The sequence below is a fragment of the Peromyscus leucopus genome, chromosome 4 (genome assembly GCF_004664715.2).
Source record: "Peromyscus leucopus breed LL Stock chromosome 4, UCI_PerLeu_2.1, whole genome shotgun sequence".
In the NCBI taxonomy this organism is placed as follows: Eukaryota; Metazoa; Chordata; class Mammalia; order Rodentia; family Cricetidae; genus Peromyscus; species Peromyscus leucopus.
Genome location: NC_051066.1, coordinates 70,161,394 through 70,176,745, shown reverse-complemented (window position 1 = coordinate 70,176,745; position 15,352 = coordinate 70,161,394). Strand labels below are relative to the sequence as shown.

The 15,352-nt window shown below is 42.2% G+C and overlaps 1 protein-coding gene across 5 annotated transcripts in view; it reads left to right on the top strand.

Moving 5' to 3' along the window:
* Nucleotides 1–15,352, top strand: part of Ttc17 (tetratricopeptide repeat domain 17) — a 105,435-nt gene that overhangs the window by 69,223 nt on the left and 20,860 nt on the right. For 2 of the 5 annotated variants that reach the window (XM_028879007.2, XM_028879006.2), the window contains 3 exons: nucleotides 2,104–2,224; nucleotides 3,978–4,137; nucleotides 5,356–5,439. In XM_028879007.2, the coding sequence (XP_028734840.1) occupies nucleotides 2,104–2,224; nucleotides 3,978–4,137; nucleotides 5,356–5,439 (365 nt within the window). Of the gene's footprint in view, nucleotides 1–416; nucleotides 2,225–3,977; nucleotides 4,138–5,355; nucleotides 5,440–5,694; nucleotides 6,931–15,352 lie in introns of those variants that run through there. The other 3 variants (XM_028879010.2, XM_028879009.2, XM_028879008.2) reach the window with 2 other exon arrangements.

The following is a 15,352-nucleotide window of genomic DNA, read 5'->3' as shown; positions in this document are numbered from 1 at the left end:
GGTGCTTGAGGGTTGAGGTGAGGACCTTGCTCATATTAGGAAAGTCCTCTGCCTCTGAGCTACACCATGGTCCTGCTTAACCAGTTCCAAATGGTCTCAATTTGATAGGCCCAAGTGGGGTGTTGAAGGTACATGTGAATGAGATCATGAAGCTACTTACTCTCCTTAATAGAGAATGCTCAGAATGGAGAAGGTGTAAAAATACTACAGAGCATTAGTAGCCCTATTTAAATAAGTATGGATTCTGCCTACTGTCAGCTAATAAACTTCCGGTAAATTATGTCCAAGTTTTAAAGCAAATTATTGAGCAAATGTTTGTAAACCTGTGGGGAGAAATGGAGATCATTGAGAGCCATAGTAGATACACTAAGTACTAATAATAACATTGAACTAATTTCATTTCCTTTTTTGGCTAGGGCTTCTAAACTGGAAGACCAGGGAAGTGCCATAGACATAATGTAACTGGATTTCAGCAAGGCATTTAACATCCTCTTATGATATCCTTGTGAACAAGATGGAGAGATGTGGGCTCGAAGTTTCCCACTGCCTACAGGATAAAGTGCAGACTTCCTAGTGTGGCATTCAAGACCCTTTATAAACCAGCCTCTCTCCACCCTTCAACGCCACCTATGAAGCAGCCATGCTCTTATTTTACCCATGCCTTTGTATATGCTGTTCCCTCTGCCTGGAATGCCCTTATACCACCTCTGCGGTGCTAACACTGCTCACCCTAAAACTTGAAAGTCAAGTGTCCTTTCTCCCTCGCTGCCTTCAGACAGAATTAGTTGCCCTTCCGTTTGTGCAACTCTTGGGTTCCTTCTCGAGCACCATGCTGTCACAGTGTACCAGTTTGCTTCTGTTCGCCTTCCTCACTAGCCTGTGAGCTGCAGAGCAGGCTCCCTCCTTCTGTGTGTACCCCAGCGTGTTACACAGTTCCCAGACCCTTATAATAGGTGCTCAATAAATATTTTTTTCAAGTGAATCTCTTAAATATAAAAAGAAAGTGAGCTTTATTGTGAAATGTTTGCTTTATTTAAAGTTAATTTGAAATTTTTCCAAATTGTTCTTTTTTGCTTTATTAAAATCTGAATCTAAATCCCTGCCTGTACCTCAAATGTTTTTCTCATTCCGATAAACACCTACAGTGTAAAAAGTGCTAAGTAGAACTAAGGTTCTCCACCCTGCCCGCCCCCATCAGAAACCCATCCAATAGACTTGGTTTTGTTCTTTCCTGGGGACTGATCTGAAGTGAAGGGCTCAGACTGAAAAAGTGGGGCCTTTACTAGCACAGGAATTGGGCACGTGTGTGTTAGAATCAAATAACCTGTGCCTGGGTTCTGACTCTGCACCCTCCAGCCAGAAAGCTGTTGACTGTGTTCTCCTGTGAGCAGTGAGGATGAAAGCCTAGTGAGATCAGGAATTGCAAACACTGAATTCAGCTTCTGAACACACAGGAAACACTCTTGAAATAAATGGTGGCCTTACATTGTCATCGATCCCATCTTGACACTTTCCGTTGTAGCTGTGATTCTACCAGGGACAACTTTGCACCCATGGGACATTTGGCAGTATGTGGCAATATTTCCTGGGAAGGCTATCCTCCTGAAATCTGTTGGGTTGAGGCCTAGGTGCTTCTGAAATGTCCTCCAGTGCACTACAGTGTCCCTACAACAAAGCATTATCCAGCCCAAAATGCCACAGTGCCAGGGCTAGATGCCAGCTTTAGAGATATCTGCTCCCATTAAGTCAGAGTTAACCTCATAAAATCAAAACCCAGAAGGATAAAAATTAAACGTGGTAATGTTTAATGTCTAAGAGTATCTTAATCCTTATTTCATGTTGACCAACTTCAAATACAACAAAGGATTCAGTTTTATTTCATCTTCTTTGAGAAGACCTTATTCAGAGAGGATTTTTATTCCCATTGCCATTGATGATAACATTTTAATTAGATCTGTTTGTCGATGGTGCACATCCTTAAGATAAGATGAAAAATGGGCACCAGCAAACATAACGGTTTGGGTTATATCATCAATAGGGAAAATTGCAGCTTAGCTTCCATTCCTTTGTACTGTGTCCATTCATGACATACTTTCCTTCCAGGAAAAAAGCGTGACTACCAGAGTCTGGGATGGCCCAGTCCAGATGAATGCCTCAAACTCCGCTGGGTAGAGCTAACTGCCATTGTGAGCACCTGGCTGGCAGTTTCTTCAAAAAACATTGAGTGAGTATCTTTCATGTGACCTTCCTCATGGAATTTCCTTACCCATGAACCACAAGGGCCTCAGCTGACTCCAGCGATGTCTTCTGTGTCATTGGTGGTTGAAGAGTCACCTTTCTGCTACTGTGGTCAACAGGGCATGGCCATTGCTACCCATGGCCTAGATGGACATGGTCCATGCAAAGAGTGGTAAATGAACCCCCAAGGTGCCTTCATCTGCAAGCTGTCAGAAGTCATGTGTAGCATAGTTCATGTTGATGGCCAGATCCTTCTCTTTAGAAATACAGAGGCCATTGCATAGACATTGTGCATTTTTAGGGGAGGTTGGGTAAATTTAGGTTTACCAGAACCTGTAAAAATACAGCAAGCAAGAGGACTTTGTTGACTTTCCTAGAAGTATTGCTGTTCCCCTAGGCCTGCTAACCTTATTTTACAGTCATGTCTAGTCAGAGTGACTACTCCTAGAACGTCCGTCACCTCTGATGGCACTGATCCCTCCCAAATTTGTATCTCCAGACCAGACCACTTTTCAAAGTCCCAGGCTTATTTATACCCACCATCTCAAGAAAATGTGTGTGTGTGTGCGTGTGCGTGTACATGTGTGAATACAGGTGCCCATGGAGTTCAGACAAGGGCATAGAGTCCCGTGGAGCTGGAGTTGCAGGAGGTTGTGAGCCACCTGACATGAGCCCTGGGAGCTGTAGCTGGTGTGTGCTCTTAACCACTGACCCATCTCTCCAGCTCCTCCATTTCATATTCTTAGGATACATTCAGCTGTGCTCAGGCCAGAAACCTTGATATCATCTTTATACTTCTTTTCCTCATCCCTCAAACCTCGTCTGTTCCCAATTCTTACTACTTTTACTCCCTGTTCCCAATTCTTACTACTTTTACTCCTTGAGAACTTTTCAGAATTGCTTTTCTGCATCTACACTGCTCCTCCAGAGTGCCTCTGCTGCCGCACAGGCACATGCGTAGCCTCCTAACCAGACCTCCTGCCCTGCTCAGACTTGCCTCTGTCTGACCCTACCATGAGAGTTCTTTGGATGCAAGTCAAGCCTTCTTGCTCTGCCTGCGCCCCCCTCAGTCATAGCCTTTACACCAAGACCTTTGCTGTCTCCAGAAAGCTGTCATAACCACCCTCCTTATGAGTACATTTTCGTCATAACTTACCTCATCTGTAATGCTACCCCTTCCAAGACATGAGTAGCGTAACAGCTGGGACTGCATATGTTTGCTTTATTATTATAGTGTTGGTATCTGATACAATAAGTTTGGAATAAATAATCAATGGAGCAATAAATTTCTCCCAAATATAAGTTGAAATTTTTAAATTTAAATTTCAAAGTAAAATTTGGTGGTGCCAAATTACCATATGTAGTGCATATGATTGTTGCACATTCAACAACATGTGCTGCTTTTCCAGAAGGCCAGAGTTCAGTTTCTAACACCCATATGGACCTCAAGGGTCATGAAGTCAAGTACAAAGAGTTTCCAGCTGGGTCTGCATCAGATTTCCTGTCTTTTAGATGACTTTTTCTTTGAGCACAAGTGTGCTTCTGTGTGTGAAGGAAAAGGAGGCTGGAGGAACCATTGGTTGTCTTACTTCTATCTGATCCCTAAAAGGAGAAAACCCACTTATTTCAAACCCTCCCTGGTGAGGCAGTACCATGTAGAAGTTAGATCCACTGATTGTTAGAGCTCTTCTTACCTACTTGGAGTTTCCATAGCTGATGTGGTCATCTCTATATTCCAGCATCACAGAGCACATAGACTTTGCCACACCCATACAGCAGCCAGCAATGGAACCGCTGTGCAATGGCAATCTCCCCACGAGCATGCATACCCTGGACCACTTACATGGAGTGTCCAACAGAGCCAGCCTGCACTACACTGGTGAGAGCCAGCTAACAGAGGTGAGTACGCAGCCTCGTTCAGACTGTGGTAATGATAGCCTCTCAGTTTTGGTGTAATTGAGAGCAGAAACAAGAGTGAGTGGCCAGGGCACTTTTTGCTTTTTTTTTTTTTGGGGGGGGGGGTGAGGGGAGGCCCTGACTTAGGTGGCTTTTGGCTGAACCCAGTTCCTTTCAGGCCCTAGGACAGAGCTTGTGCTTCTTATGACTGTAACCAACACACCGCTCTGGGTGAGCTGGTCCCTGCCTCCCACGGAGTGGCTCAGGAGAGAAACATATTTTCCTGTTGACATTCTTTAAAAAGGCAGGAGGACCGAAGCAGCATATGCCTAGCAAAGATTGTACCTCAAAGGAGAATTGGAGAACACGTCACCGATGCCCATGTAAAGGATAAGTTAAATAAGATATCAGACAATATACAGTGGCATAATTAGGAAGGATGTGGTAGAAATGTCATTCTGGTTAGTTTCATGTCAACTTGACCCAAGCTAGAGACATTGTAGAAGAAGGAGCCTTAGTTGGGAAATGCCCCCCCCCCAGACTGCCCTGTGGTGCATTTTCTTGGTTGATGTGGGAGTGCCCAGCTCACTGTGAGCAGTGCCTCCCCTGAGCTGCTTGTCCTGGGTGCTAAAACAAAACGGGCTCCGCAAGCCATGAGGAGCGAGCCAGGAAGCAGCCCCCTCCCTGGCCTCTGCCTCAGCTCCTGCCTTCAGGTTCCTGCCCTGCTTCAGCTCCTGCCCTGACTTCCTATTGTGATGGAGTGACCCGTGAGTTATAATCTGAAATACACCCTTTCCTCTGCAAGTTGCTTTAGTCATGGTATTTTATCACAAGAGAAACCCTAACTAAGACAGATATTTGTTAGCATGAAGGAAATTTTAGAATATAAATGAAAATGTAGATTACCGTGTATACACACACACACACACACACACACACACACACACACACACACACACACAGCAAATATCTGAAAAATACGTTAAGGGTATTTATGAACGGTGCCTGTGTGTCTGTAATTTTTATTACGTGGGAGAGGACCATGGGCTGTCAGAGTCATCTTAAGAGTGTCTTCCACAGACTGGCTCCCCAGCAGATGTACAGCAGTGTCCCAGAGAAGCATTTTGATGTTATGCTCCACCACCCATCTCAGAAGCGCCAACAGCATCCAAATCTGATTTCATTATCAGCCCTCTCACCGTCCATCTCCTTCTGTTCCAGGTATTGCAGAATCTTGGCAAGGACCAGTATCCACAACAGTCACTTGAACAAATCGGCACGCGAATCGCCAAGGTTTTGGAAAAAGTAAGTCCCCCAAGGTGACTAGTAAATCACCCTTTGACTTCTTAGTAGACTGTGGGTTCCCACATGTCTCTCACCTCTTCTGCCTCTGACTAACATGAGCAGAGGGCCAGGGTGAAGTGTCCCCACTCAGGACATCTCGGTCCCTTTCATAACTTCTCCATCACCACCCGTCACTCTCTTCCACCCTTCTTTGCCTTCTGGGATGAGGCATGCCCAGTCAGCGTCGTCCCCTTTCCTCTGCCTGGGTGTTGACAGGTGCTGCTGGGAACCCTGGGACCTGGTACAGGAAGTGAGGCACTGTGGGTGCTGACAGGAAGTACCGTGTGGAATAGCTTTCCTACTCCGGGCCTGAAGCACATGTACAATGCTGCACTTCCTGCAGCTCCACGAAGGTGCCTGAAACCTCTTAACTTTTGGACCTCAAGAAGAGGAGTTAAGTTATTAATCTGATTTCTTTGTAGCTAAGAATCTGTCTGGTGCTTTCTGATACTGGAGAGGTTATCAGTGATTAAGAAAAGCAGCTCACTTCAACGTGAATATGACAGATGCAGTAACAACTGCCTTGTTTTGGGTATCACACACGGGAATTATCCATTTATAACAAAAGTGGGGCACAGATGTGATCTACAGACCCAAATAAATAAATAGTAAGAAGTAAAGATTGCTGAAAGCGCTTGAGATCGGCCTAGAAGGCACATGGGAAGTGGAGGCAGAAGACAGGCTGGGCTGGCCATTCTCAAATATGTCCATAGAAGTCCTCTGCCTGATAGGAAAACCGAGTGACCCAGACAGCAGTTCAGTAGTGACCCAGACTCAGGACCACCACACAGGAGCAGCCAGGCTCACCAGAGAGCACATAGCAGGAAGATCCTGCAGGGGCAATTTAGTCTAGACTTTAAAAATCCCATGAAAGAACTGACTTTATGAATCAAGATCACAGAGCAAAACTAAACATGCAGGGAGAGGTTAGCAAAGGTGTAAAAACAGGATCCTCACCCTGAATGCTAGCGAACAGAAGAGAAAGTGACGTGAGGGGTGGTAGACTGGAAGGAAAGGGAAAAAAACCAAAGAGATAATCAAGAAGAATGGAGGAAAACATGACAGGAAAAAAATGTAATCCAAGATAGAATTAAGTAAGACTTAGCAAGTTCTCTTATTTCTATAAAATATGTCTAGTTAAAAAGGCATGTTATGTGATAGAGAAACTGATCCAAAAGAGTTAGCAACAATGCTTATCCAAGCAAATTATTATATTTTAATAAAGGAAGAGGGACTCCTTGACACTTATCTCCTGACACAGCAGTTTAGTCTCCAGGAGAGATCACCCCATTTTAGAACAAATGCATCCTGCACAGGATAAAATGCTGCTGAGTTACTAGTGGTCTTACACAAAGCAGGTGTCCACAGATCTTTGTATTCATTTAAAAGCACAAATAGGCCAGGCAGTGGTGGCACATGGTTTTAATTCCAGCAGTCAGGAGGCAGAGCCAGGCGGATCTCTGTGAGTTCAAGGCCAGCCTGGTCTAGAGAGCGAGATCCAGGACAGGCACCAAAACTACACAGAGAAACCCTGTCTCGAAAAAACCAAAAAATTAATTAATTAATTAATTAATTTAAATTAAATAAATAAAAACACAAACAGACCACAAGTGTGAGTGTGAGCTCACTGAGACCAGGGCCACAGCTTAGAATCTAAGTTGGTCTGGAGGATGAAGAGGAGCCCAGACCTGATGCTGATCTGGAGGATGATGAGGAGCACAGGTCTGATGCTGGGTCTAGAGGATGATGAAGAGCCCCGGGCTAGTGGAACTGAGCCTTGGACTCGCACTCCGAGCCAGCAAGTCTGCAAGAACAACTTAGGCTTGGGAGAGCTAGAGAATGAGATAGCTGGCAGAAGGAGGAGTTGAAAGAGAAACAGCGGCATATTCAAAAGAATTACAAAGGAAAGAAATTATTCCAGATGAAGACAAAGGAAGAGGAAACACAGGCCAGCATGCTGGATAATACCCAAGGAAAACAGAACACAAACAGGATCGGTCTTTTCATCAAAAGGAGGCAGAACTGCAGGTGGACAACCACAGGCTTTGGAGCATCTTGGGCTGCATAGTGAGTTCAAGGCCAACATGGGCTAGACAGTAAGTCCTTGTTTTAAAAATACAAACCAGAAGTACACCCAAAAAAACAACAGGTAATGCCAAAAAAGAAAAGGAAAAGTTGAAAAGCTAGATTTAAAAGAAAGAAAAATAAATAAATTAAGCCAACAGAGCCAGGCAGATCTCGGAGTTCGAGGTCAGCCTGGTCTATAGAGCGAGAACCAGTACAGGCACCAAAAACTACACAGAGAAACCCTGTCTCTAAAAAACAAAACAAAACAAAACAAAACAAAAAGACAGAGCAATATTAAAATTATAATTTCTAAAAACATTCCTGAAAGAAAAAAGTTTGAAACTGTATCTTGAAAAGACAAATCCTCCAGGCTAGCTAGAGCTATGTAGAGACCCAGTCTCAGTAAATAAATAAACTACATAGAGAGATCCTGCCTAATAAATAAAGACAAATATATAAAAAACTAAAAAAAAAAAAAAAAAAAAAAAAAAAGCTGGATGGCCATGGCGCACACCTTTAATCCCAGCACTTGGGAGGCAGAGCTAGGCTGATCTCTGTGAGTTCAAGGCCAGCCTGGTCTAGAGAGTGAGTTCCAGGACGGCACCAAAACTACACAGAGAAACCCTGTCTTGAAACAAACAAACAAAAACTAAAAGAAATGTGTCATACCATATACTTGGGGAATTTAGCCAAGATAGCCAATTCTAAAACATATTTAGTAAAATTGTATTTTTAATTACTAGTCTGCTTCCCCCACCCTGTGTGTGTGTGTGTGTGTGTGTGTGTGTGTGTGTGTGTACATGTGTATGTATGTGTGTGTACTTTGAGTGCAGACATGTGCACCATACCAGTGTAGATGTCAGAGACAATTTTCAGGAATTGGCTCCTGCCACCTTGTGGGGCTGGGGTCAAACTTAGGTCTTCAGTCCTGTACACAAGTGCCTCTTCTTACCAAGACATCTACCTGTCTCTGGAAGTCTTCAGAGTAGACTCGTGTTGCTAGGTTTTCAACAAAGGCTCAATTCCAGAAGTCAAAGGAGTAATATTTTTAGGAAAAAACTGAGCCTTGAGCTACCAAGTTGAACATGATATAAAGTCCATATGCAAATGGTGATGGGCTTGCAGAGACTTTGGCTGCCATGCACCCCTTCTGAGAAGCTACCCGTGATGGATTGTGCTCTGGACAGCCTAGATGACCTTAGTAGCATTAGTAGAAGGGACTAATGTCAAGCCTGGTGTCTGCCTGCACAGCTTAAATGCTCTATGGAAGCCACTGCCGTATATGATGACCCATCCTCTGAAAATACAGGTGTGCTACAGCCGTCAAAAACAGACTGAGCAGGTAAAGGTGCATAAAAGGTCTGAGCAGTGTGCTGAGTGATTAGTAGGTACTGGTTAGAATTGAAGACCTTTGCTGATGTAGAAGACAGAAGGGATGTAAGGAAAAGTAAGAGCCAATAGGATGTAACCCAATGTGAGGTATCTTCATATATTATCACTGGGATTAATTAAGGCATTACAATACAGGTACCCTGTGAGTTTTCCTAAATATCAAAAGATAGAAAAGGATTGAGTAAAGTGTACATACAGGAAACAAGTACACTGCAATACTTGCAGATGCATTCAGGGATTGGGGCATACTAATTAATCATAGCCATAAATGCAAATGGGTTTACCTTGCCTATTAAAAGAACAAGACTTTTCAGAGTGGTCAAAATGCATAACCAGGGGTTGGAGAGATGACTCATTGGATAAGAGCTCTGGCTGTTCTTCCACAGTACCCAGGTTCAATTCCCAGCATCCACATGGCCACTCATAGCTATCTCCAGTTCTAGGGACCCTGATGCCTTCTTCTGGCCTCCATGGACACCAGGCATTCATGTGGTGTACGTACAAATACAGGAAAAATAACCATAGGTTTTTATTATTATTATTTTAGAAGCACACCCATAGGTTGTGCTTAGTTCAGAACACACCTACATAGAAATTAATTAGATTTAAAATAAAAGATTTTAAGTGGACGAGGCCTACAATGTAAATACAGAACCCACTGAAAACCACAAGTTTAAGGACACAGGAAAAGCGCAGGTTCTTTGTCAGTTGCTGGCGGTGGTGATGCGGCTCTCCAGGCGCAGTACAGAGAGCAGCTGCCCATCTGTTCACGGTTCTGTCCTCACGGCTGCACTCACCTGAAGTCACTCAGTGCAGAGGCGAGACACCGAATCCACTCCATGCACATATTGGACGCCTCCTGGGAAGGCTGCAAGAGCTGGCCAGGCTCCAGCTGCAGTTGTCTCTACCTTAGCAAAGTGCGCGATTCAAGGCTCTGTCCAGAAAATGAGTTGCCTGCCTTTAATCCACCTTCAAGGAAGCAATAGTGAGATCAGTTGTGCCTCAGCAGAGTTTGTGGAAACCAGAAGTCGTCTTACGGTGCTGCATAAAGAAATGGCAAGCCCAGAATTCTGTGCCAGCAAAAGTACCTTCTTCAGAAGCTGAGCAGAAATGAAGATATGTTCAGGTGGTCAAAAACTGAGAGACTTCTCCACTAGCAGATTGAAACTGAAATAAAATGTCAAGAGAGATCTGTAGGAAAATATCTCATGTAGAAGTATGGATATACAAGAAATGAAATTAAAAATTAAAATGCACAGTGACGTCAAGAGAATGATTGTAGCACCTGAGCAGCTCACCCGTGTGACCATCTAAAATGCACAACAGCACTTACACGGGGAGGAGAGAGCGCTGAATGGGGTTTAAAGAACCCCAGTTTAACTGGTGTCAGTCAGATTGTAAGAGGAGTAATTTACATATTTTTAAAAATATATGTTTTAAGCCATAGGCTAACTACCTTTTTTTTTTTTTTAAGTTTTTCAAGACAGAGTTTCTCTGTGTAACAGCCATGGCTGTTCTACTGGAACTCCCTTTGTAGACCAGTCTGGCTTCAAACTCCCAGAGATCCTCCTGCCTCTGCCTCCCAAGTGCTGGGATTAAAGGCGTGTGCCACCACCGCCTGGCTAACTATTACCAAGATTATTTTAAGATACAGCTTAGTAGATGGAAAATGCAATAGCATAAAAGTGTCTGATTAAATTAAAGGAAGTCAAGAAAGATACGAGCATAGAAAACATCAAACTAATAATTCAGACAGAGATGCATCAAGAGATGGGTGCAGAGTCGGAAATGTAAGTCACGTGTGCATCGGCCTTTTAGACCCAGCTATGTGCTGCTTAAAGGACACTTTAAATATCTGAATATGAAAAGGTTGGAAGTACAGATATGAAAAATGACGTCATGCAAAGGACAAAAAGGAATTGAGTATCACTGCATTCTTATAACAAGGAAACATTGAGATAAAAAGCATTCATGGAGTGAAAGTGTCATTTCACATGGATAAAGGAGTCTATAGTAAGCTGGGTCATGACCCCCAAAAGGTGTCCATATCTGAATCCCTAGAGTCTATGAAAGTTACCTTAGATGAAAGGGGGTATTTTGCACATAAGATTTTCAGAATTGAGAGATGGAAAGATTATCCTGGTTTACATAGGAAGACACTGTGTGCACCCACAGGTAGTCTTCAAGGAGGGAGGAAAGAGGAGATATAACTCAGTTACAAGAGCCTGTGGTACCATGACCACAGGAACGTAGGCAGAAGTCCTATGATCCCCAGACAAAGAATGCCGTCCACCACCAGAGGCCGAAGGAAGTACAAAATGGTCCTCCTCTTGGTCAGTGCAGGAAGCTCAGACCTGCTGAGCATGGATTTGCAGTGATGCTGATCTGGGTTTCTTGTCTCCAGTATTGTGCAAATAACAAAGTTCTGTTTCATTAAATCAATAAGCTTGAGTCAGTTTGGTACAGCCATAGGAATCTAACCAATACAATGTAGAAGACCCATATTACTATATCTATTCAATAACATGGCTCTGAAATACATACTGTGTAAACATGGACTTACCTAAAAGAAAAAAGTAGACATACTTCTAATCTAGGTAGGTTTTAATATACATCACATAATAGCTGTAAAATAAGCAGGAAAAATGAGCAGTTATACACTTGACCCAGATGACATGTGCAGAGCATGTCTGGCAGTGACAGGGTCATGTTCTTCCAAGTGCCTAAGAAAGAGGATCATATACTGATTGACAGAAAGAAAAAAAGCTTCAACATCAACAGCATTCCAAAGTTTGAAATCACTTAGGATATTAGGATTAAGCTAAAATAAGTAAAACTACTTAAAATGGAGAGGGGGGGGCTTTCATATAGATATGAAGAAATTGGAAACTAAAAAATTTCTAAAACTGGGGAAACACAAATGCTGAAAGATATAACAAACGGAAAAATACAGCCATATTCCTGAGTGTAAAGTCCCCAAAGCCTAAGAATGTTAGTTCTTCCTAAGTTAATTTGTGATTTTTAGCAATAACAATAAAAGTGCCGTGTTTTCTCCAGCACCAGACAAGCTAATTGTAAGTTTATCCACAAGAGTGAACAATGAAGAATTACCAGGCAGACTGTGAAAAATAACAGTTGGAGAAGAGGAGGATTTAACCTCGTATTAAACATACATGAAGTCCTTAATTAAAACTGTTTAATAGTGGTGCATGAATACGCAGGGCGATGAGAAAGGATAGAAAGCTAATTGCATGTGGCAGCTTAGCATATAAAGGCAGCCCCTCCCCCAGCCCAGTGCAGAGCAATACATGTTTTATGCTGGATAGGAAAAATGTAAAATTAAATCCATTCCTTACACATACACCAAGATAAATGTTAAGTGGATCAGAGACTTAAACTCATCTAAAAATGGATCTCATGTAAGTACAAATAGAATGTGGGGTCCTTGTGTGACCTGATTGTGGCAAACATTTTCTGATTGACTCAGAATTCACATGCAATATAGGAAGAGGTTAACAAATTACATAGGTATTTAAAACTAACATTCACATGAACACTGTAAACAAAGTGGATGGGCAAATGCAAACCTCGGAGCTATAGTTTCAACTGACACTATAGATAAAGCGTTCTTAAACTTAATTTCTAAGGAGCTCCTAAAGGAAGAGAAATCAATGTCACTTGGGAAAGGATAAATATAACAGAAGAAAGGATTAATGAAGGAGCAGAGGAAATGATGAAAATATAAAGAACAAGGGCAGAAACTGGAGTGTTTCATTTTAAAGGACTGTACAGGAGGGTGGTGATTCAGACAAACCATACAGTAGGGAGCCCTCTGGCTAGGGAGAGAACTGGTGGTCTCAGTGAGAAGAACGGGTTACTGAGCCCAGTGATCTCCACAGTACACTGGCAAAATGGCAATAAACCACAAGGACAGTAAGTCAGACAAAAGCCATGGGAAAGTTTGAGACATCTCACAAGTTCTCGACCACCATTGAAGTCAGGGGTTCTGATAAATATCCCAGGATTTCATTTGGACAGTCTGAAGGTTTGTGCCTTTTAAGAAGGGCCCAATCAGGGAGGAGCCTTTGCACTGTGCTATAGCAGCCAAGACTCAGTTCCCAGTGATGAATTCAGTAGGCCAGCTCTCACACACCATGTGAGAAGACAGAGGTTCTCTGTAAGAAGATAACCTGATGACCTGAGTTTGACCCCAGAACCCACACAGTAGAAGGAGAGACCCAAAGCCTTCATGCTATCTGCTGACCTCCACATGAGTGTTGCACCATATGTATATGCACATGTACATGCATATACACACACATTAAATAAATAAATGCAAAGAAAATTTAAATGCCCTGGTGTCCAGTGATATTTTCAATGAGTATGAGCATTAAATTTTATAATAAAATTTGTCATTTGAAAAAAGATCACCTCATCTGGAGCCTCTGAGGTATTGTAGACAAAGGTCAGACCCTCCACTAAGCTGTGCTAGATATCCACAGGAAAGAAGAGACCATAGACGTAGACCTGCAGATGATCTAGGCTCTGGAGTTAAAACAAGGGACTTTAAAATATCAGTAATCAATATGCGCAAGAAGGCAAAAGGAAAGTGGAGCAAGATTGAGAAGAAAAAAAAAAAAACATTCTCTAGACAATTGGATTTTGTGAGAAAAAAATCAAATGGACTTTTGGGGGCTGAGAATTATAAAAACTGAAATTAAGGACTTAATGCATGAGCTTAAAGTCAGACCAAACAGTGGAAGCCCAGAAATAAGTCCTTACGTAGACAGTCAAGTGATGTTTGACCACACTAAGATTGTTCTCTGTGACAAATGGTATTAAGATGATATACCCACATGGGAAAAACTAAAGCTCAACTCTTACCACAAATATAGCTGAACTCAAATGGCTTGAAGGCTAAAACTGCATGATTCTTGGAAGAATCCACGGAACTCAAACACTGGGCTTGGCAAGGGGATTGTGGTTGTGACACCAAGAGCATAAACAATAAAAGTCAAAACAGTAAAAGAGAGACCAGGCTCCACCATGACTAATGATTTCTATGTATCATGCACAGGAGGCAGGCTGTGAAATGGGAGGCAATACTAGCAAGTCATCCATCTGATAAGTTAATATCCAAAGCATATCAAAAAGTCATACCATTCAATAATAAAAACTGAAAATTCAACCTAAATATGTACACAGGGTTTAAGTAGTCATTTCTCCAGTGATAGCATACAGTGGCTAAAACCATGAGGAAAGTATTCTGCATTACTAGTCAAAAGAAGGCAAACTCTAGCCAAAATGTGTAGTTGGTTTTGGGTTGGGTTTTGTTGTTGTTTGTTTGTTTGTTCTCTTCGGGGAACTGCCACCAGCTCCCAAATAAATACACAGAGATTTATTCTTACTTATGAATGCCCAGCCTTAGCTTGGCTTGCTTCTAGCCAGCTTTTCTAACTTAAATTATCCTGTTTCTCTTTAACTGTGGTTTACCTCTGGGCTTTTACCTTTCTTTATTCTATATATCTTTTGTTTCTTCTTAGTCTGTGACTGGTCCCTGGCATCCTTCTCTCATCCTCCTCTCAAGTCTAGATTTCTCCTCCTATTTATTCTCTCTGCCAGGCAGTCCCACCTATCCCTCTCCTGCCTAGCTGTTGGCCATTCAGCTCTTTATTAGACCAATCAGGAGTTTTAGACAGGCGAAGTTACATAGCTTTTCAGAATTAAACAAATGCAATATAAAAGAATGCAACACATCTTTGCATCATTAAACAAATATTCCAAAGTATAAACAAATATAACATCTTAAACTAATATTCCACAACATTTCCCCCTTTTTTTCTAACTAAAAAGTGAAAGGTTTTTAACTTTAACATAGTAAAACTATACACAACAAAAACAGTTATCAAGTAAGAATTACATTTACAATATTCAGTCCATTTGTATTTATCAAATTCAGAAAAAATACTCCATTATCTATCTTATCTTAGTGAATCCAAAGTTTTATACCTAATTTACTTTTTATCACAACTAAAGAAAACTATAACTCTAATTATTTAGTCTTTAACTCCATCAAAAATCCCAAAAAGGATGTAGTATTACCTAACAACAGAGACAACTGACTGGATGGACAAGCACCCAAATGTTGGAGCATCCATCTTTGACCTATAGGCCTGGAATATCTGGCAGAATTTTCAGTGAAGCAGGAAATTTGAAGGACTGCCCCACCTTGTATTGGCAAAGTTCATCAGTCGCTTTCCTGTGTGTCCTGCAGAATATCTTATACACTCTTCTGTGAAGCAGGAATCTCAAAGGACTATCCTGCCTTGTCTTGGCAAAGTTCAGTGGTCTTTTTCCTGTGTCCTGCTTGTCTTGTCTTGTCAGCAGTCAAGGCAAGAGCAGTTTCTTCCCTAAA